Source organism: Pristis pectinata, chromosome 20 (assembly GCF_009764475.1).
Source record: "Pristis pectinata isolate sPriPec2 chromosome 20, sPriPec2.1.pri, whole genome shotgun sequence".
NCBI classification, from domain to species: Eukaryota; Metazoa; Chordata; class Chondrichthyes; order Rhinopristiformes; family Pristidae; genus Pristis; species Pristis pectinata.
This window is the reverse complement of record NC_067424.1, coordinates 5,688,691-5,711,643: the sequence shown is the minus strand read 5'-3', so window position 1 is coordinate 5,711,643 and position 22,953 is coordinate 5,688,691. Positions and strand designations below refer to the sequence as shown.

Here is a 22,953-nt window from a genome sequence, read left to right as displayed (position 1 = left end):
GTTCAACCCAAACCCATGCATTACCCGTTACATTGGCTGAGCTCCATCCCTGCCCCCAATCCTGAGCAAAAGCACTGCCCAACCCAAATCTAATGTACTGTCCCAGGCCCAAACTCAGCTCCCACTGATCTTCCCAAAATTTAAATTGGGTGACCTTAGACATTAGTATGCGACAGTAAAGAAAAGCCCTCATACACAGTATTCACCTCAGTGGCACTGGGTCAGTATTGAGCATCTGCCTAATCACTAACCTTGTGGGTGCACCTTCTGCACGTGGATGGTCATCTTCAAAAAGTGAAGCAGGTCCAGGGAGATACAATAATGGATCGTAGCAGTCTTGCCAGCAACAGCCATATTCAAACAAAATAATGGCTTTGTATGGTGAACCAGCTGGGAATCATATCATTGCAATATTCTGTACTCCACTGATCCGAGGTTCTCACAGCTACCATCGGGCAGGAGGTACAGAAGCCTGAAGTCCCACACCACCAGGTTCAAGAACAGCTACTTCCCTTCAACCATTCAGTTCTTGAAACAACCTGCACAACCCTAATCACTACCTCAGTATAGCAACACTGTGACCACTTTGATCACTTTGCACTAAAACGGACTTTGTGTTTTTTTGTTCTAATTGTGTTCTTCCTTGTAAAAATTACATATAATTTATGTTTAATTTATGTTTTTCTTATGAATGTTGTTTATCTGATGCTACGTGCCTGTGATGCTGCTGCAAGTAAGTTTTTCATTGCACCTGTGAACACATGTGCTTGTGCATATGACAGTAAACTCGACTTTGACTTTGACTTTCAACTTACACCAGTTCAGTTGATGGTCGGACAGCTCCAGGTACTGTTGTAGATACTACTCCAGGTACTACTGAGAGGTCTGGCGTACATGTCAGCAAAGATCCTTGGGAGTTAACCAGAATGATCCCATGGTTTCACTAGTTCCAGTTCAGAAACAGAATAGATTCTCTGGGATTTCATATTGAGGATGCAATTAAATTGTAGAATGATGCATGTGTTATGACTGTATTGTTCCATGGTCCATCAAAGTTCAATCAGCAGAGGCTCCATTTAATCATGTAATGACTAGTACAATTGCTTGCAAATCCACACTTTATTCTCAGTGTTGAATGTTATTCCGGAACCTGAATGACAGAACCAAATGCAGAAGATTATCCTGGTTTTGTTTTCCGTGGTGGTCTTATCCCCTCTCACTGAGGCTGCATTGACAGAGTGGTTAAGTTACTGGATCAGCAGCCAGACTTCTCCAGAGATGCGTCCAAATCCCACCATGGCAGCTTGTGAGTTGAAATTCAGGCTATTAAATAAATAAACTCGAACCATGAAGCTATTGGATTGGTGTAAGTCCACTTGGATCATTGTCAAGGAAGATTACCTGGCCAAATGTGACTCCAAACCCACCAATGTTCTTGGCTCTTAACTGCCTCCTCAGTCCAAGGACAAAGAGGGATGGACTATTAATGCTGACATTGCCTGTGATGACTACATTCTGTGAATAAGATATTTTTTATATAAATGATGCACCTTTATGCAATGAGAAAGAGTACTGACAATTGGCTTTGTGCACACAGGTCCACCAATATTTCCGCTGTCTCCCAGAAGAGAACATTCCATACGTCAACAGCATCGGAGAGAAATTCCGTGTTAAACAGCTCCTCTACCAGCTCCCACCTCATGACAATGACGTAAGCATCCATGTAGTTCAATCATAAAGTGTTCAGTTTTTTTTCGTCAAAGGGTTATAAAGCTAAATAGAAAGAATTTCTATTTTTATTTTTAAATTGCAGAACCACAAAAATGTCATGTTTGTTTTCACTTCAACGTCCAAGTCTGATTTAGACAGAAGTTGTTTTTCAATTTGAATTAAGGGGAGGTGGTACAATTGGGTACAAGAGAAAAAGTTAATGTGCTTCTGTAATAGTTTCTAGATCTGATCTGGGAACGATACCGTGCTTCACAAAGACTTAATATTCCCACTTTTATTTTCAAACTCAAATCACCAGCTGGAATATTCAAAACCAGTACAGTTAAGCAGTGTACTTGTTAAGACAGCTTCCTATCACACCGCATTTCTCCAGGAAGTCCAAACTTGCTGATACTTTCCCAGGACAATGACAGTAAACACCAACAGTTTTGCTGCCCCTTGCTACAGGGTCCCAGCACTAACAAACACATCTCTTCCTGAAGGAAAAGTACTGCCAATCACTCAGTGAAGAGGAGAAGATGGAACTGCGTGTTTTCAGTGGACAGCGGAAGCGGGAGGCCCTGGGGCGTGGAATTGTCCAAGTCTTCCCGCTAACTGCATCCGGAGCACTGTGTGAAAAGGTCAGGCATCAATGTTATTGAGGTGTGCTGCAGGGGTCAGAGGTTTACCGTAATTGTTGCAGGGATCAGAGGGAAGTCAAGCCTTGGAAGGAATTGAATTGAATTGGTTTATTATCATCACATGTACCGAGGTACAGTGAAAACTTGTCTTGCATACCATAGAACCTTACAACAGTTCAGGCCCTTCGGCCCACAATTTTGTGAGGACATTTTATCCTGCTCTAAGATCTAGCTAACCCCTCCCTCCCACATCCCCCCCCCCATTTCTCTATCATTCATGTGTCTATCTAAGAGTCTCTTAAATGTCCCTAATGTATCTGCCCCCACAACCTCTGCCGGCAGTGCGTTCCACGCACCCACCACTCTCGGTGTAAAAAACTTACCCCTGACATTCCCCTTATATCTTCCTCCAATACCATTCATACAGATCAATTCATTACACAGTGCATTTAGTACAGGGTAAAACAAGACAGAATGCAAAGTAAAGTGTCACAGCTACAGAGAACGTGCAGTGCAGGCGGACAGTAAGGTGCACGGTCATAACGAGGTAGATTGTGAGGTCAAGAGTCCATCTTATCGTACAAGAGAGCCATTCAATAGTCTTATAACAGCGGGATAGAAGCTGTCCTTGAGCCTGGTGGTTCATGCTTTCAGGCTTTTGTATCTTCTGCCCGATGTGAGGGGGGAGAAAACAGAATGTCCGGGGTGGGTGGGGTCTTTGATTATGTTGACTGCTTTACTGAGGCAGCGAGAAATGTAGACAGAGTCCGTGGAGGGGAGGCTGGTTTCTGTGACGTGCTGAGCTGTGTCCACAACTCTCTGCAGTTTCTTGCGCTCACGGGCAGAGCAGTTGCCGTACCAAGCTGTGATGCATCCGGATAGGTGCATCAATAAAAATTGGCAAGGGTTGATGGGGACATGCCAAACTTCTTTAGCCTTCTGAGGAAGTAGAGCCGCTGGTGAGCCTTCTTGGCCGTGGCGTCTACGTGGTTGGACAAGGACAGGCTATTGGTGATGTTCACTCCTAGGAACTTGAAGCTTTCAACCCTCTCAACCTCAGCACTGTTGATTTAAGCAGGACCATGTGCACCACCCTGCTTCCTGAAGTCAATGACCAGCTCTTTTGTTTTGTTGACATTGAGGGAAAGGTTGTTGTCATGACACCATGTCACTAAGCTCTCTATCTCCTTCCTGTACTCCGACTCATTGCTGTTTGAGATACGGCCTACAACAGTGGTATCATCTGCAAACTTGGAGATGGAGTTAGAGCAGAATCTGGCCACACCGTCGTGAGTGTATAGGGAGTAGAGTAGAGGGCTGAGGACGCAGCCTTATGAGGCACCAGTGTTGAGAATAATGGTGCTGGAGGTGTTGCTGCCTGTCCTCACTGGTCAGGAAGTCAAGGATCCAGTTGCAAAGGGAGGTGTTGAGTCCCAGGTCTCGGAGTTTGGTGATGAGTTTACTTGGAATGATAGTATTGAAGGCGGAAATAATTATGGAGTCATACAACACAGACACAGACCCATCAGACCACCGTGTCCATGCTGACCACCAAGTACCTGTCTGTACTAACCCCAATCAGTACCCTTCCGCATCTGAAGGCAGTAATCCTCACCACAGTTAGAACATACCCAGATAAGCTCATGAAGGGACATGAACTACAGTCCTGGGTAGACAGCTGGAAAGGAGGTGAACAAAAAAATAGCTGTGCTCCTGGCTAGCATGGCCACAATGGACAGAATGTCCACCTTACCTGTAAATTAAGATTCAGTCATAGAGCTATACAGCACAGAAACAGGCCCTTCAGCCCAACTCGTCCATACCGACCAAATTGCCTAGTCCCATTTGCCTGAGTTTGGCCCATATCCCTCTAAACCTTTCCTATCCATGTACCTGTCCAACTGCCTTTTAGACATCATAATTGTACCTGCCTCAGCTACCTCCTTTGGCAGCCTGTTCTATGTACCTACTGCCTTCTGTGTGAAAAATTTGCCCCTCAGGTCCCTGTTAAATCTTCCCCCTCTCACCTTAAACCTCAGTCCTCTATTTTTAGAATCCCCTACCCTGGGGAAAAAGACTTGTGACCATTCTATACCCCTCATGATTTTATACGTCTCTATAAGGTCACCCCTCAGCCTCCTTCACGAGGGAAAGCAGCCCCAGCCTCTCCTTATAACTCAAGTCCTTCAGTCCCGGTAAAGCAGAAATGAGAAGAGGATTATTTATTGGTATTGGTATTGGTTTATTATTGTCACTTGTACCGAGGTACAGTGAAAAACTTGTCTTGCAAACCGATCGTACAGGTCAATTCATTACACAGTGCAGTTACATAGGACAATTAGACTTGAAACAAGGAGTCAGCTGTCGTGTGATGGATGGACACAAGAACACAGACAACAGGAGCAGGAGTAGGCCACTCGGCCCCTCAATCCTACCCCACCACTCAACACGATCATGGCTGATCTGCCCCGGGCATCAAATCCTTCTCTGTGCCAATTCCTCAGTATTTTCAATTAGAAACATAGAAACATAGAACACTACAGCACAGTACAGGCCCTTCGGCCCACAATGTTGTGCCGACATTTTATCCTGCTCTAAGATATATCTAACCCTTCCCTCTTACATAGCCCCTCATTTCTCTATCATTCATGTGTCTAAGAGTCTCTTAAATGTCCCTAATGTATCAGCCCCACAACCTCTGCCGGCAGTGTGTTCCACGCACCCACCACACTCATTGTGTAAAAAACTTACCCCTGACATCCCCCTTATACCTTCCTCCAATCACCTTAAAATTATATCCCCTCGTGTTAGCCATTGTCACCCTGGGAAAAAGTCTCTGACTGTCCACTCGATCTATGCCTCTTATCATCTTGTGCACCCCTATCAAGTCACCTCTCATCCTCCTTCTCTCCAAAGAGAAAAGCCCGAGCTCACTCAACCTATCCTCATAAGACATGCTCTCCAATCCAGGCAACATCCTGGTAAATCTCCTCTGCACCCCCTCTAAAGCTTCTACATCCTTCCTGTAATGAGGCGACCAGAACTGAACACAATACTCCAAGTGCAGTCTGACCAGAGTTCTATAGAGCGGCAACATCACCTCACGGCTCTTGAACTCAATACCCCGACTAATGAAGGCCAATGCTCCATATGCCTTCTTAACAACCCTATTGACCTGAGTGGCAACCTTGAGGGATCTATGGACATGGACCCCAAGATCCCTCTGTTCCTCCACACTGCTAAGAGTGAATTCTCTGATCGCTCAGAAATTTACCACCTCTTTAAATACCTCCAGTGATCCAGCCTCCACAACCCTCCGGGTCTGACAAGACTGATATACCCGGGAACTCTCCAGGTCTGTATGGAAGAGTGGCCGGGATGCAGGGAATCTTCTCCAGTGCAGCAGCTAGTTGTCCCATCCTGACTGCAGTGTCCACTTACAGAGCAGTTGTCTAGTCTCACTCCCGCTACCTTACTCTTAGTGGTTATACTTACCTACCTGGCAGAAGTCTGACTGCCTGGGGTCACAGGTGATGGGCTAACTGCGTGTGTGACTCACTTTGTCAGGACAGGTGCTACAAGTGATGTATAACCACAGCACAAGCAAGACACAGGAGCTTATTTGGAATAAACAGGTGAAAGAGGGCTGGACTCATTCTGAATCTAACTGCTTTGCACCTGCAATGTCCAAGGGCAGGCACAGTAGTGTAGCGGTTAGCATAACACTATTACAGCGCCAGCGACCCGGGTTCAATTCCGGCCGCTGTCTGTAAGGAGTTTGTACGTTCTCCCCGTGTCTGCGTGGGTTTCCTCCAGGTGCTCCGGTTTCCTCCCACATTCCAAATAAAAGACGTACAGGTTAGGAAGTTGTGGGCTTGCTATGTTGGCGCCGGAAGAGTGGCGACACTTATGGGCTGCCCCAAGAACACTCTACGCAAAAGATGCATTTCACTGTGTGTTTCAATGTACATGTGACTAATAAAGATCTTAATCTTTAACCTTGATTCAATTAATTAGACTAGTCAAATAATAAAAGGCATTTCGTCCATCTTTGCTCATAAAGCAGAAATAACAATTCAAATTTTTTCCACCTCCAACAGGGGGAGAAGTGGAGAGTTGAGAGGGGGTGGGGAGAGTTGAGAGAGAGTGGGGAGAGTTGAGAGAGGGGGGGAGAGTTGAGAGAGGGTGGGAGAGTTAAGAGAGGGTGAGGAGAGTTGAGAGAGGGTGGGGAGAGTTGAGAGAGGGCAGGGAGAGTTGAGGGAGGGCAGGGAGAGTTGAGGGAGTGCGGGGAGAGTTGAGAGAGGGTGGGGAGAGTTGAGGGAGGGCGGGGAGAGTTGAGAGAGGGCGGGGAGAGTTGAGGGAGGGTGGGGAGAGTTGAGGGAGTGCGGGGAGAGTTGAGAGAGGGTGGGGAGAGTTGAGGGAGGGTGGGGAGAGTTGAGGGAGGGTGGGGAGAGTTGAGAGAGGGCGGGGAGAGTTGAGGGAGTGCGGGGAGAGTTGAGAGAGGGTGGGGAGAGTTGAGGGAGGGTGGGGAGAGTTGAGGGAGGGTGGGGAGAGTTGAGAGAGGGCGGGGAGAGTTGAGAGAGGGCGGGGAGAGTTGAGGGAGGGCGGGGAGAGTTGAGGGAGGGTGGGGAGAGTTGAGGGAGTGCGGGGAGAGTTGAGAGAGGGTGGGGAGAGTTGAGAGAGGGCGGGGAGAGTTGAGGGAGGGCGGGGAGAGTTGAGGGAGGGCGGGGAGAGTTGAGGGAGGGTGGGGAGAGTTGAGGGAGTGCGGGGAGAGTTGAGAGAGGGCGGGGAGAGTTGAGGGAGGGCGGGGAGAGTTGAGAGAGGGCGGGGAGAGTTGAGGGAGGGTGGGGAGAGTTGAGGGAGTGCGGGGAGAGTTGAGAGAGGGTGGGGAGAGTTGAGGGAGGGTGGGGAGAGTTGAGAGAGGGTGGGGAGAGTTGAGGGAGGTTGGATGGAAGGTTGGAGGGACGGATGAGAGAAGGATGGAGAGAGGATTGGATTAGAGAGAGTGTTGGTGAGAGGAATCAGAGGGATGTAGAGAGGGATGGAGAGAGCTGGGAGAGGATTGGCAGAAGGTTGGCAGAATGCTGAAGGAAGCCATTCCAGAACTTAGACCCTGGCAGCTGAAGGGCCGGCCGTCAGTGATGGGGGGGGTTACACGTTAGCCCAGAATTGGGGGAGGGTCGCCGGGTCAGGGTGAAGGTTGAGAGAAGATTGATAAACAAGGGTGAGGAGTTGAACAGGGGGTGGAGGACTGACCATGTGTTGGTGCTTTCTCAGTGCGGTGTGAAGATGAATGGTGGCGATGTGGCCGTCTTCGCTCAGAGAGCAGGGAACCACACCTGTTGGCACCCTCACTGCTTCGGTTGTATCACCTGCCAGGAGCTACTAGTCGACCTCATATACTTCTACCAGGATGGAAAGATATACTGTGGTCGACACCACGCTGACCTGTTTAAACCCCGCTGTGCATCATGTGACCAGGTGAGTGACCCTTGGTGACCCCTTCCGTTTTACTCCCCGGTCCTCCCCTCCTTTGCCTTTCATACTCTGGACATTTGCTCCTTCACTGGGGGGACAACCTCCTCAGAATGCTGCTCTCCGCTTTCAGTGTTCTGTGTAGCTCTGTCATTTTCAGGTTAGTGTCTCACCTAGTGTGAGAGGATCTGATCGCCTTCTCTCTACTGCTAGGCTGTAGAAATACAGTTTTCGCCTGGAGTTCATCTTCCATCCATCTGATTTCCCCCTCTCTCGCTCTCCTCTCAAAACCACCATATTTTTCGAAAAGAGGTGTTCAAAAGCTCAGGAAAGAGCCTTGGTTGGTATGGACGAGTTGGGCCAAAGGGCCTGTTTCCATGCTGTATCTCGAAAGTTCGATGCCTAAGGGAAAATACAATAAACCGAGCAACATCCACATCCAGTGAATGGATAAACGAGAGAATCTGTCACCTCTGAGTCAGAAAGTTGTGAGTTCAAGTCCCATTCCGGAGGCGAGAGCCCAGTAATCTTGGCTGACAATCCTCTGAAGCATTTGAGGAGTGCTGCATTGTCAGAGATGTTGTCTTTGTTATGAAACTGAAATCTTGGAACTCCTTCCAAAAAGAAGCAGGATACAGGATCAAAATTAATCATTTTAAATCTAAGCTCAGTAATTGTATTTTCAAACCAGGGTATGAAGTGTGTGTAGCCAAGAGTGAAGTTCAAATACAGAGCAACCATAATTTCGAATGATAGAACACTTTGACCCTTTTCCTACCTTTATCCATCCTTATTCAAGTGGGAACACGATAAGATAAGATATCTTTATTAGTCACGTGTACATCGAAACACACAGTGAAATGCATCTTTTGCGTCGAGTGTTCTGGGGGCAGCCCGCAAGTGTCGCCACGCTTCCGGCGCCAACACTGCATGCCCACAACCTCCTAACCCGTACGTCTTCGGAATGTGGGAAGAAACCCACGCAGACACGGGGAGAACGTACAGCATTTACGCTAACCGCTACACTACCTTGGAAGGGCAAGGCTGGAAGGATTAGGGAATATTAAGGATCTGGTCGGGAAAAAGAAGGAGGCGTATGTCAGGTATAGGTGGCTGGGACCAAGCAAGTCCCTTGAGGAGTATAAGAGATGTATACTCAAGAAGGAGATTAGAACGGCAAAAAAGAGGACATGAGATACCCCAGGCAGAAAGGGCAAACGAGAATCCTAAATGAATCTCTAAGTATGTTAAGAGCAAAAGAATAACTAGGGAGTAGGCCCCCTTAGGAACCAGTACAGTAATGTGGAGCCACAGGAGATGGGCAAGGATTAAATGAATACTTCTCATCTGTATTAACCACGGAGAGGGATGTGGAAGCTAGTGAGTGCAAGGAAAAGGACAGTGATGTCCTGAAACATATCAACATTACGAGAGAGGAGGTGTTGGCAGTCTTGAAGCGCATAAAGGTGGATAAATCCCTGGGGCCTGACCAATTCTGTTCCCCAGACGTTGTGGGGAGCTAGGGAAGAAATTACCAGGGCCCTGGCAAAGATTTTTGTTTCTTCGTTAGCCACAGGGCGAGTGCCAGAAAACTGGAGGATGGCTAACGTTGTGCCTTTATTTAAGAAGGCCAGCAGGGATAAGCTAGGGAGCCTTACATCAGTGGTGGGAAAGTTACTGGAAGGGATTCTGAGAGACGGGATTTACCAGCATTTACAAAGTCAAGGACCGATTAGGGATAATCAACATGGCTGTGTGTGTGGGAAATTGTGTCACAAGTTTCATTGAGGTTTCTGAAGAGGTGACCAGGAGCATTGATGAGGGCAGGGCGGTGGACGATATCTCCATGAACTTTAGTAAATTGGTTCATTATTGTCACATGCACAGAGATACAGTGAAAAACTTTGTTTTGCATGCCATCCATACAGATCATTTCATCACATCAGTGCATTAAGGTAGCGTCAGATACGGTTATTTTCGAATCTGCAGGTTCTTTCAGGAGTCCAGGAATGAGTTGAAAACAACTTGGTGCTTCACAAAGTTTTATTGGAAAAGTTTAAAACAAAGAAACAGTCACAGAGCGCATGGCACTGGCTTTACTACTGGGAGATGAGCCGAGACAAAGGAACTAAAGACGAGCTGGGGTCGGGGGTGGGGAAGAGAGCAAGAGAGAGATTAACAAAAAACGACACCTTTTATACCTGAGATAAGAGGTACTCCTCAGCTAACAATAGTCCAATCAGAAAACCTGTTAGATACCTGTGGCCAAACCAACCAATGAGAAAACACATATTCACCTGATGGATGAACCACTAAGCTAGGAAGTGGCCATTCCTTGTGTAGCCACTTGAGGTGTATTAAACACTATACATGTTGAAAAAACTACTTAAAATAGTCAAATCCAACATAGTAAAAGGAAAAACGATAACAGAATGCAGAATAAAGTGTTGCAGTCACAGAGAAAGTTCAGTGCAGGCAGACAATAAGGTGCAAGGTCATAAGAAGGTAGATTGTGAGGTCAAGAGTTCATCTTATCATACTAGTTCTAAAGTCTATTGCAGCATGGTAGGCTGGTATGGAAGATTAGAACATGTGGGATCCAATGTGAGCGAGCCAATTGCGTACAAAGAGGGCATAACCCGGATGGGGGGGATCTTTGATGATCTTCTTGAGGTAATGCTGTCAATGGTGGGCAACACTATTAACATAATTAATGAAATTACGAGAGGCATAGATCGAGTGGACAGTCAGAGACTTTTTCCCAGGGCGACAATGGCTAACACGAGGGGACATAATTTTAAGGTGATTAAGGGGGATGTCAGGGGTAAGTTTCTTACACAGAGAGTGGTGGGTATGTGGAGCGCACTGCTGGCAGAGGTTGTGGGAGCAGATACATCAGGGACATTTAAGAGACTCTTAGATAGCCACATGAATGATAGAGAAATGGAGGGCTATGTGGGAGGGAAGGGTTAGATAGATCTTAGAGCAGGATAAACTGTCGGCACAACATTATGGGCTGAAGGGCCTGTACTGTGCTGTAATGTTCTATGTTCTAGGGGAGTCTAAAACTAGGGGACACACAGTAGGTTTAAGGTGAGAGGGGCAAGATATAAATGGGATCTGAGGTGCAACCTTCTCACACACAGGGTGGTGGGTATATGGATCAAGATGCCAGAGGAGGGGGTACAGGTGGGTGGGGTTACAACGTTTTAAAAAAACCATTTGGACAGGTACATGGAGACACATGACTGGCCTGCTCAGTTCCTCCAGCTTTTTGTGTGTTGGACAGGCACATGGATAGGAAAGGTTTAGAGGGATGTGGACCAAACGCAGACAAATGGGATTGGTTGACATGAAGTTGGGCCAAGGGCCTGTTTCATGCTGTATAACTTTATGTGAAAAAAATTGAATTTTATCGCACTTTTAATATGGCAAAAGGTCTCAAGGTGCTTCACTGGAGAGTGATCAGACAATTTACCACAAAGCTACGTAAAAAGATATTGCAGGTGAAAAATACAGGTTTAAAAATGGGACAAAGAATGAAAAGACACATCCATAGAAGGATTAACACTAGTGGTGTTACCTTGATCGCAAGGTCCCTGAAGAACTCAATTTAAAAAATAATTAAAAGGAAAATATTTCACTGGTCTATCAAAAGATTTAGTGATTCAGCCACTGGACTGAAAGGCTGAGACAGCAACCTGAAGGATGTTTAGGATTCATTTTAACTCTTGGCAGGAAGTCCTGAAGGATAAAACAGATTGAAAAACATCACCCATCCCCTCCCCACCACCACTCCCTGACCATATTTAGGAATCCCACCACCAGCTCTAACCAACAGCAGTCCAGAACAGGGGCTCAACTCCCTGCTGACAGTCAAAATTGATTGTGGGAGGCACAGGGCAGTTGTTGAGACCACTGCCTGGAACACAGGTAAGGCAGGGCAGGCTGCAGGTAAAGTAGAGGAGACACGGGTAAGGTAGCAGAGGGCACAGGTAAAAGTAGGGAAGGGCTCAGGTAAAGGTAGTGGAGGGTGCAGGTAAGATAAAGTAAGGGCACAGGTAAGGTAGGGGAGGATGCAGATAGGGTAGAGGAGGTAGCAGGTAAGGGAAGGGCACAAGTAAGGTAGGGGAAGCGGCAGGTATAGTAGGGGAGGCAGCAGGTAAGTTAGGGGCAGGTACAGGTAGGTTAGGGGAGGCGGCAGGTGAGGTTGGAGAGGTGGCAGGTAAGGTAGGGGAGGCAGCAGGTAAGGTAGGGGCAGGCACAGATAAGGTAGCAAAGGTCCCAGTTAAGGTAGGGTTAGGCACAGGTAAGGTAGGGGGCGGGCACAGGTAAAGTAGGGGAGGGCACAGGTAAGGTGGGGTGGGCACAAGTAATGTGGGGAGGGCACAGGTAAGGTAGGGGCAGGCACAGGTAGGGCGGGCACAGGTAAGGTAGGGGCGGGCACAGGTAAGGTAGGGCAGGCTACAGGTAGGTTGGGGAAAGAGCAAATAACTATACAATCATCAGAGGCTGGAAAACGACAAACAGGGGAACCCCAAGGTGTTCTTGTATATACAAACTCACAGAAAGTGCCTCCTGGGTAGGTTTCCTGTAGCCCAGATCCCGGCTGCTGTGAACTTTCAATCTTCCTGCAGTTAAGTGGGGCACTTTGCCTAAAGAAACTTTCAGTTCATTTCGGCCCTCCTCCTCTGGCACACGCTGCCTCTTGCAATTCCAAAATCCAGCAAGTAAGTTTGGAGAATAGAGTATATGTTGAAGGATATGCAGTACTGTCCTTGAAAGATCCAACCAGGCAGATTCACCAGAACACTACCAAGATCCAAGGTCCAGATTATGAGGAGAAATTACATAAAATAGGGATTGCAAGAATATAAATTAAAGGATGAATTAATTGAAGATTTGGGGATTTGATGGGATAATCAGAAACACATTTACTGGCAGTGGAACGTACAATGAGGGATAAGATCTCAAAATTAAAATCAGCCCATTCATCAAGAAAACTGAAAAACACTTCTTCAGAGAGAAGGCAGTAAAAGTTTGGAGTTCCTTCCCGTATGAAAAGTAGTAGATGCTAGAAAAACTAAGTGCTCTTAAATCTAAGATGTACAGAGGGACTTGGGGTACAAATCAATAGCTCCCTGAAAGTGGCAACATGAGTAGATATGGTGGCAAAGAAGGTGTACGGCCTGCTTGCCTTCATTGTTTGGCTTGTTGAGTGTGAAAGTCAGGAAGTCATGTTGCAGCTGTATAAAACTTTAGTTAGGCTGCATTTGGAGTATCGTGTGCATTTCTGTTTGTCCCATTACAGGGAGGATGCAGAGGCTTTGGAGAGGGTTGCCTGGATTAGAGAGTATTAGCTATAAGGAGAGGTTGGACAGACTTGGGTTGTTTCCTCTGGAGGCTGAGGGGAGACCCAACAGAAGTTTATAAAATTATGAGAAGCATAGATAGAGTAGACAGTCAAAGTCTTTTCCCTAGGGTGGAAATGTGAAATACTGGAAGGCATAGCTTTCAGGTGAGATATATTTATTTTAGCCAGAGCAAGGTGTGAAACACATGGAACCAAGAGTGGCGTTCATGTACATAGTCTCAGGAGTGAAGCTGAAAATTTCTTCTTCGAACAATATTGTGCTCCGTTGTGGTCACCCTGCTATAGGAAAGATGCCATCGAGCTGGAAAGGGTGCAAAGGAGATTTATGAGGATGTTGCCGGGACTCACGGGACTGAGTTATGGAGAGAAGTTGAGCAGGTTGGGACTTTATTCATTGGAGAGCAGGAGAATGAGGGGTGATCTGAAGGTGTACAGCCTGCTTGCCTTCATTGGTTGGGGTGCTGAGTATGAAAGTCAGGAAGTCATGTTACAGCTGTATAGAGGTGCATAACTTCACAAGGGGTATAGACAGGGTGAATGCACAGTCTTTTTTCCCAGAGTTGGGGAATCAAGAACTTAAGAAGGCATAGGTTTAAGGTGACAGGGGAGAGATTTACTAGGAACCTGCGGGACAACTTTTTCATCCAGAGGGTGATGGGTATATGGGCAGAGGGAGAGATTGAGGCAGGTACATTAACAACAATTAAAAGACGTTTGGACAGGTACATGGATAGGAAAGGTTTAGAGGGATATGGGCCAAACATAGTTTAGAAAAGTGTCTTGGTTGGCGTGGACCAGTTGGGCCGAAGGGTCTGTTTCCATGCTGTATGACTCTATGACTCTACAACAGTAGTGACTTCAAAGGGTAAGGGTGGAATTCCAGCAAGAGTTGCATGGGCACTTATTATTCTGCCATTCACAACATTCCTGTTGAGCTGGTTGAGTTATTATTACCCCCTCCTGGGAATGTAGAGGTTTGCTACGGTGTGACATGTTCCCACTGTGTGATCACACTGCAAAAGCGCCTTACTGGCTGTCAGCTGCGTCTGGGATGTCCTGTTCAAGTTATAACGTGTTGCCTGCTTTTTTGTTTTCTCTGCCCGACATTTTAGTTGATCTTTGCCGAAGAGTGCACAGAGGCAGAAGGCAGATATTGGCACATGGACCACTTCAGCTGCACTGAGTGCGAAGCCATTCTTGGAGGCCAGAAGTACATTATGAAGGAAGGGCAGCCATACTGCTGCGGCTGTTTCGAAATGCTTTACGCAGAGTACTGTGAAACCTGCAGAGAAATCATTAGTGAGTATACAAAAATGAAAGAAAAGTCTTGTGGGGACAAACAAGATCGAGGCACAAGTCCACCACTCATCCCCTCAAACCTGCTCCGAGGTTCAATGAAATGATGACTTGTCTGACCTTGGACTCAGCTCCACTTCCCTCATCCCCGTAACCTTTGATTCCTCCGACGTCCAAATGTCCATCTCAGCCTAGAATATACTCAATGTTCACAGCACTTCGGAGTTGATAGTTCCAAATATTCACAAGCCTTTATCCTGAAACTGTGCCCTCTGGCTCAAAATTCTCCAACTAGGAGAATCATCCTTTCCCCATCCATCCTGCCAAGCTTCCTCATTTACTAAGATCACCTCTCATGCCTTTAAACCCAGTTATGCTCACTCTTTCCTCATCATCCAGAAATCAACCCTGTGAACCTTCTCTGAACCACCTCCAATGCAAGAATATCCCTCCTTAAACAAGAAGATCAAACCTGTGGAGTACTCCCTGTGTCCTCACCAATTCCCTGTATGGTTATAACAAGATTTCCTTATTCCCGTGCTCCATCCCATTCACAATAAAAGCTGACATTCCACTTTCAATTCCAAAATACGTGAATATTTAAAAATCATCCCCCAGCCATCTTAACTCAAGAATCTAGCCTGGAATTTTAATACATTACTGAGGTAAAATCATACCCTCCAGACGAAACTTCAACTTTTCTCTGCATCTCTGGGCTTTTCTTCTGTTAAAGCTGATATTTTACTTTGAATAGTGCGTTATAATTATAGATTTGACTTGAATCTGAGCCCACGAACAATTAAGACCATTTCTACCGCACTATGAAAACAGACACCAAGGCAAAACATGATATACCACGGAACTGAATGAGCAGGTCATTAATCCAACAAGTTTCAGGAATCTCCTTGGCTTTTGAACTTTTGACCTCTTGCATCATAACCTCAATAGTGACAGGGGTAGGTGGAATTTTGGGCTTCCCAGTAAGGTCATTCTTAAGCAACCCAAAGTAAAACACTGCAGATGCTGGAAATCTGAACTAAAAAGAGAAAATGCTGGAGATACTCAGGTACATCTGTGGAGAGAGAAGCAAAGCAAATGCTTAATCTTTGACCAGAACTGATTCTCTGAGTGCTTCCAACATTTTTCTGTTTTTATTTCCATTCTTAGACGGTGGGTACACACATCCAATTGTAAAACCAAGCCAGTTCTTTATCAGCATGTAATTGTAATTGGTTTGCTATTGTCACATGTACCGAGATAAAGTGAAAAGCTTTTGTTTCCATGCCATCCAAGCAGATCCTTCCATACAGTAGTACAAAAGGGAAAACAATAACAGAATGCAGAATATAGTGTTACAGCTACAGAGAAAGTGCAGTGCAGGCAGACAAAGAAAGTGCCATGACGAGATAGATTGAGAGATCTTTATCACACAAGAGGTCCATCCAAGAGTCTTACAACAGCAGGATAGAAGCTGTCCTTGAGCCTGGTGGTACGTCTTCTCAGGCTTTTGTATCTCAGTGTCATTTTTTGAGTTCTTTCTGCTCACTCTGTGGTTGTGTTTTGTTAAAGCTCTATATTCCCTGTAGTAATAGCATGCTAACAATATATCAACAGGTATTGACTATGGACAAATAACATTCAGTGGTCAGCATTGGCATGCAACCAGCTCTTGCTTCTGTTGTTCTCAATGCAAGAAGCCTCTCTTGGGCTGCGCCTTCACCTACAGGCACGGCCAGGTCTTCTGCTCAATCATGTGCAGCCAAGCGGAAGAACCTGTCAGCTCTGATTCCTCAGACTCAGCTGTTCAGTCAACACAGTCCCAAGAATCGAGTTGTATTTTCAGTCTCGGAGAAGACCACATGGCCGCCAATGCCTCTGGCGGCTCCTCGCCCGAAAACCCTCACTACGGTCAGACCGCTGAGACGCTGCCTGTGGACAACTCAGAGCCTCGGCTTCAACATGGGAACATTCCCAGTGTCGGCGGCCAGACACCTGGTGGTACTGATGACCTTGTCTTGGTGCTCAAAGGCCAGTACAAGAGTCCTGTCCAAATCCAGCACTGGCAGACAGGCTATGAGATGGTGAAAGATGAGGCTGAATCTCGGGGTGAAGTCAGGAGATCAGAGACGTCGCATCCAGACTGCGTCACAAAAGAGAGGGGACTTCCCGTTGGAATACTGAACCACAATCAAGAACTAGCAAATGGAAGTGGCCATTTGGCAATGTCATGCAACTTCAATTGGCTTAAAGGTGGACTCAAGAATGCCATGAAAGTCATTGATACGTCCATGGTTAATAAGGGACAGGAAGGCTGCTCTGTTGAAAAGCATGGGTTGGAGCAGGCTATAGCTTCAGAACCTTCTTCTCTTGATCAGAGCTTGGCGTTCAGACAGCAGCTGGACACCTACTGCGTTCAACAGGCAGGTCAGCCAAGGGACATATCAGAAGGCTCCAACAAAGCCCTGTGGAGCAAACACAATCAATGGTTGGATGTTCAAACCGGTTCAGAAAATCACACACAGGATCAGCAAGCAAAGCCAGGAAATCCACCACAGACTTCGAAAGACAAGGGAACCGGACAGAAAATTGGAAGAAGCCAAATGGAGTCCTCAGCAACAAGCCAGAGTACAGGTAATAAAATTAACACAATCAGTCCTGATGGTCTCGACCCAAAACGTCGACTGTTTATTTCCCTCCATAGAAGCTGCCTGACCTGCTGAGTTCCTCCAACATTTTGTGTGTGTTGTAATAAAATTAACAGTAACCTTATGAGGCATATGGCAGTGTAACAGTTAGATTATTGGACTGGCATCCAGAGGCTTGAACTATTGATCTAGGTATGTGAGTTCAAATCCCATCTCAGCAACTGGGGAATTTAAACTGTCAATTAATCCAGGATTAAAATCGAGAATCAGCAACCATTGGATTGGTACAAAAACGTAACTGAGAGGGAAGGCTGCCATCCTTGGTCAATATCTGAGTCAGGACCTAGAACAATGTGGTTGTCTCTAAAATGGCTGCTGAGTTCAGCAGGGCAGTAAACACTGGCCCAACCAGTGATGTCCACATCCAATGGATAGTAATAAACATCTCACACTGAGAATGGTATCTTGAGTTTACAGTGGAAAGCATCCTGTGTGCCTCGGGTAACTCTAACCTGTGGACATACATTCCAAAGTATCTTTGTTCTTCAATATCCAACATTTATATACATTTTCTTGCTTTGTTGCAATTCCCCAAATGCACTTCGCATACTTCTCAGGATTAAATTCCATTTGCCACTTCTTTTGCATCTGATGGGATCACCTATATGACCCTGCAGTTTAAAACTCCCCTCATTGTCAACCACACTTTTCATATCATCTCAAAATTTCCCTGTGGTGTTTCTACAGTTAGACCTAAGTCATATTAGGAAAAGCAAGGGACAAATATCTATTGACCATTCCCCTCTCTGACCTTCTGGACTTAATATTGAATTCTACAACTTAAGGTAACTTGATTTCTCTGTCTGTATCAGTTGCCGATTTATGATATTGGCTCAGGGTGTTTGTTTGTTTTAAGGTAAGATTTATTAGTCACATGTACATTGAAACATACAGTGAAATGAATCTTTTGTGTAGTGTTCTGGGGGCAGCCCGCAAATGTCACCACACTTCCGGCGCCAACATAGCATGCCCACAACTTCCTAACCTGTACATCTTTGGAATGTGGGAGGAAACTGGAGCACCCGGAAGAAACCCACGCAGACACGGGGAGAACATACAAACTCCTTACAGACAGTGGCTGGAATTGAGCCTGGGTCGCTGGCGCTGTAATAGTGTTATGCTAACCGCTACACTACCATACCTGCCTCTCTCTGAGAGTGGAGGACATTCCCAGCCTGACCAACTGGGCTCTTCACAACTCCTACATCCTTGTGTCTATGTTCTCACTCTCTGACTGCTCACATTCACTCATTGACCAGATAACCTTGTTTACAGTTTATCTCCATGGTCACCCTGGCTTTACCCTGAGATATCCCCCCCTCCCCCAACCCTGCAGCCTCTCTTGTCTCCTCCCCAGTTCTGACGAAGTGTCTGCGACCTTGTCAAAGGCTTTGCTTAAATCCATTCAGACCGCATCAAGCATACTGCCTTCATCAACCCTCCTTGTTACCCCCTCAAAAAATTTCAGTCACTGGTCAGACACATTTCCTTAACTAATCCACGATTACTGTCCCTGATTAATCTGTGCCTCTCTCAATGGAGGTTTGTCCTTTTCCTTCCAATCTGAGAATGGATCTCAGATTCATGGGTTCATAGTTATACAGCATGGAAACAGGCCCTTTGGCCTAACTCGTCCATGTTGACCAAGATGCCTATCTACACTAATCCCATTTGCCTGCATTTGGCCCACATCCCTCTAAACCTTTCCTATCCATGTACCTGTCCAAATATCTTTTAAGCATTGTAATTGTACCCGCCTCTACCACATCCTCTGGCAGCTCGTTCCATATACCCACCACCCTCTGTGTGAAAACTTACCCCTCAGATCCCTTTAAATCTTTGTCCTCTCACGTTAAACCTATACCCCCTAGTTTTAGACTCCCCTACCCTGGGAAAAATACTGCGACTATCTACCCTATCTCTGCCCCTCATAATTTTATGAACCTCTGTAAGGTCACCCCTCAGCCTCCTTCACTCCAGGGAAAACAATCCCAACCCCTCCAGTCTCTCCTTATAACTCAAGCCCTCCAGGTAACATCCTTGTGAATCGTTTCTGCACCTTCGCTAGCTTAATCACATCCCTCCTATTACGTATACTGAAGTTGGATTATCTGGTCCATAATTACTTGGTTTATCCCTTTTCACTAAGCAAACTTTTGTACATTGGGGTATGGTCACTTATTGTAAATTAAAATTAATCATTGAGGGTTTCATTAAAGCTCCTGCAATTCTTCAGGACTTGTGGCAAACAGGATATAAATTAAGAGGTCTCAGCTCAAGTGGAGAAGGTGGGTTAGATCCGGATGGACTCCTAACCCACAACGATTGTCCTTTGATGCTGTTAGTTAATAGGGACCTACTTGTCTTTTGTGGGATCTTGGTAAACTACTAGATTACCAAGTTCCAAAACACTTTTCAGTTTTAATTGTGGAGTCAGTTTATATACACTAGGTTCCCAAAAACAGCAAGTTGAAAACAATCAGATAATCTTCTTTCAGTGATATTCATCAGAGGTTAATTATTAATCACTATGCAAGGAATAATTTCCTTGCTTTTGCTGGAAATTCAGCCCTAGAATTTTTTACATCACCTGGGTGAGCAGGTGTAATTTTGGTTTAATATCTCAACCAAAAGACAGCATTGGTGTCCAATACTGACAGCAATGACCTGTCAAACTAGATTCTTGTGTTCATGTCTCTGGAGAGGGAATAGAACCCTTCTGACTGAGAAGGAAGAGAGCTAGCAACCAATCCACAGCTGTCTCTACCAACCAAAAGGTTACCTCAGTGTCACATGCATTGTGGTCAGATGCCCCTGTCTGGATTTTTTGATGCCTGTTTCATTTATAGCCACCTTGTGTTCTGCCAAGAAGAATCTCAAGTCAGATCAAGTCAAGTTGTGTTTATTGTCATATGCATAAATCAGAAATCAGTGCAATGAAAAACTTACTTGCAGCAGCATCACAGGCACATAGCATTAGAGACACAACATTCACAAGAAAAACATAAATTAAACATATATTATGCAAGAAAGTACACAATTAGAACAAAATAAAACAAAGTCCATTGTAGTGCAAAGTGATCAAAGTGCTCACAGTGTTGCTATACTGTGGTAGTGACTAGGGTTGTGCAGGTTGGTGCAAGAACCGAATGGTTGAAGGGAAGAAGCTGTTCCTGAACCTGGTGGTGTGGGACTTCAGGCTTCTGTACTTCCTGCCTGATGGTAGCTGTGAGAAGATGGCATGGCCCGGATGGTGGGGATCTTTGCCTTCCTGAGGCAGCGTCTCCTGTAGATACTACCGATGGTGGGGAGGGATGTGCCCGTAATGTATTAGGCTGAGTCCACTGCTCGCTGCATTCAAATTACCTGCTGACCTGCTGAGTATTTTGGTAAATTGGAAAATTGGTTTATTATTGTCATATGTTTCAAGGTACAGTGAAAAACTGCATGCCATCCATACAGATCATTTCATCAGTGCATTGAGGCAGTATAAGGGAAAACAATAACAGAACACAGAATAAGGTGTTACAGCATTTTCTGTTTTTATTTCTGATTTCCAGCACCAGCAGTTACATCTACGATCACTGTATGGTTGCGTAAATTCCTTGCAGACAATAAAATTTCATTCATTATTTCACAGCTAGTTACACAATCTATGTTGATACACATTTTATCATTCCATGCCATTATCTTTTCACCTCATACTACTCATTAATAGTCTGCAGTCCATAAGTTGATCAGTCCTCATCTTACAATCTAGTTTATTAATAATCATATGAATAGATCTTGTCTTTGATTGTAAACACTCTCCCCATCTAATGCATGTCAGGTGAAGCTATTGTTTACTGAGCTTTATTAATCAGATCTCCATTTTCTGAAAGAGCAACAGATTAATGGAATAACTAGACCGTGAAGAATAAAGAGCAAAGACTCTCCTCATCTCCCGCATGGCAATTCTTTCCACTTGCCTGGATAAGTGCAGCTCTAACAGCTCTCAAGGACCTCGATGCCATCCAGGACAAAGCAGCCCATTGACTGGCATCCCATCCAACACGCTAAATAATCACACCCTTCTGCTACTTGTGCACCGTGGCTGCAGTGTGTACCATCTACACAATGCCTGTGGTTACTCACCCGATAGCGCCTCCTAAACCCACACCTCTACCAGAATAGGCAGCGGATGCATCTGTACCACCACCACCTGCAAACTACCCCCCCAGCTTGCACATCATCCTGATTTTTAAATACATCACTAGTCCTGCATTGCTGTTGAGTCTAGAGGACATGCATTAAAGTGAGCAGGGGAAAGTTTAAGGGCAGGTTTTGTACGCAGAGACTGGTGGGTGCCTGGAACAGGCTGCCAAGGGTGGTGGTGGAAGCAGATATGACAGTGGCATTTAAGAGGCTTTTAGACAGACACATGAACATGCCAGGAATGGAGGGATACAAATCGTGTGCAGGCAGAAGAGATTTAGTTCAATTTAGCATCGTGTTCAGCAAAGACATCGTGGACTGAAGGGCCTGTTCCTCTGCCCTAATGTTCTATGTTCTAACTCCTGGAACTTCCAACCCACCCTTAAGCAGACAGACTCCAGTGGTTTAAAAGGCAGCTCATTACCTTCTTCGCAGTTAGGAACAGGCAATAAATGTTGGTCTTGCTGGCAACAATAAAAGATGACAAACAATGCAAGGTCAGGGCGCTGAGGATGTCCATCTTATAATAAACCTACATCTGTGTGTGGTAGCTATCTGACACCATATGATCAGTAATTGGAAATTACTGTTCCTTCAGATGACCTCATGTCGAACAAAGTGAAACCTGGTGCACTACTTAAAGGTAAACATGAGAAGATCTCATTAGTGTCCCTGGCTGATGTTAAATCCCTGAGCAAAATTACAAATAGTTAATTTCTGTTCTGTTTTATCAGTTTTGAAGAAAGGTCATTGACTTGTTTCCTTCTCCATGGACAGAACATAGAGCATAGAACAGTACAGCACAGGAACAGGCCCTTCGGCCCACAATGTTGTGCTGAACTAATTAAACTAGTAATTAAATGCTTAACTAAACTAATCCCTTCTGCCTAAAAGTCCATATCCCTCCATTCTCTGCACATTCATGTGCCTATCTAAGAGCCTCTTAAACGCCTCTATCGTATCTGCCTCCACCACCACCCCTGGCAGCACATTCCAGGCACCCACCACTCTCTGTGTAAAAAACTTGCCCCACACATCTCCTTTGAATTTACCCCCTCTCACCTTAAATGCATGCCCTCTAGTATTAGAGATTTTGACCCTGGGAAAAAGACACCAGCTGCCTACTCTATCTATGCCTCTCATAATCTTATAAACTCCTATCAGGTCTCCCCTCAGCCTCTGCCGCTCCAGAGGAAACAACCCAAGTTTGTCCAACCTCTCCTTATAGCACATGCCCTCTAATCCTGGCAACATCCTGGTGAACCTCTTCTGCACCCTCTCCAAAGCCTCCACGTCCTTCCTGTAATGGGGCGACCAGAATTGAGTGCAGCCCTCCAAATGCGGCCTAACCAGAGTTCTTTAAAGCTGCAACATAACTTCCTGACTCTTGAATTCAGTGCCTCAACTAATAAAGACAAAATATGACTTCTTTACCACCCTATCAACTTGTGCAGCCACTTTCAGGGAGCTAAACCTCAGCTTGACCTGCTGAGTATTTCAAACATTTTTCTGTTCTTATTTCAGATTATCAGCATCTGCATTGTTTTGCTTTTAGGAT

At 45.6% G+C, this 22,953-nt stretch overlaps 1 protein-coding gene across 1 annotated transcript in view; it reads left to right on the top strand.

Annotated features, from left to right (window-relative positions):
- Nucleotides 1–22,953, top strand: part of LOC127581017 (prickle-like protein 1) — a 35,199-nt gene that overhangs the window by 2,820 nt on the left and 9,426 nt on the right. The window contains 5 exon segments of the mRNA XM_052035076.1: nt 1,598–1,711; nt 2,214–2,351; nt 7,629–7,832; nt 14,313–14,499; nt 16,111–17,127. Of these exon segments, the coding sequence (XP_051891036.1) occupies nt 1,598–1,711; nt 2,214–2,351; nt 7,629–7,832; nt 14,313–14,499; nt 16,111–17,127 (1,660 nt within the window).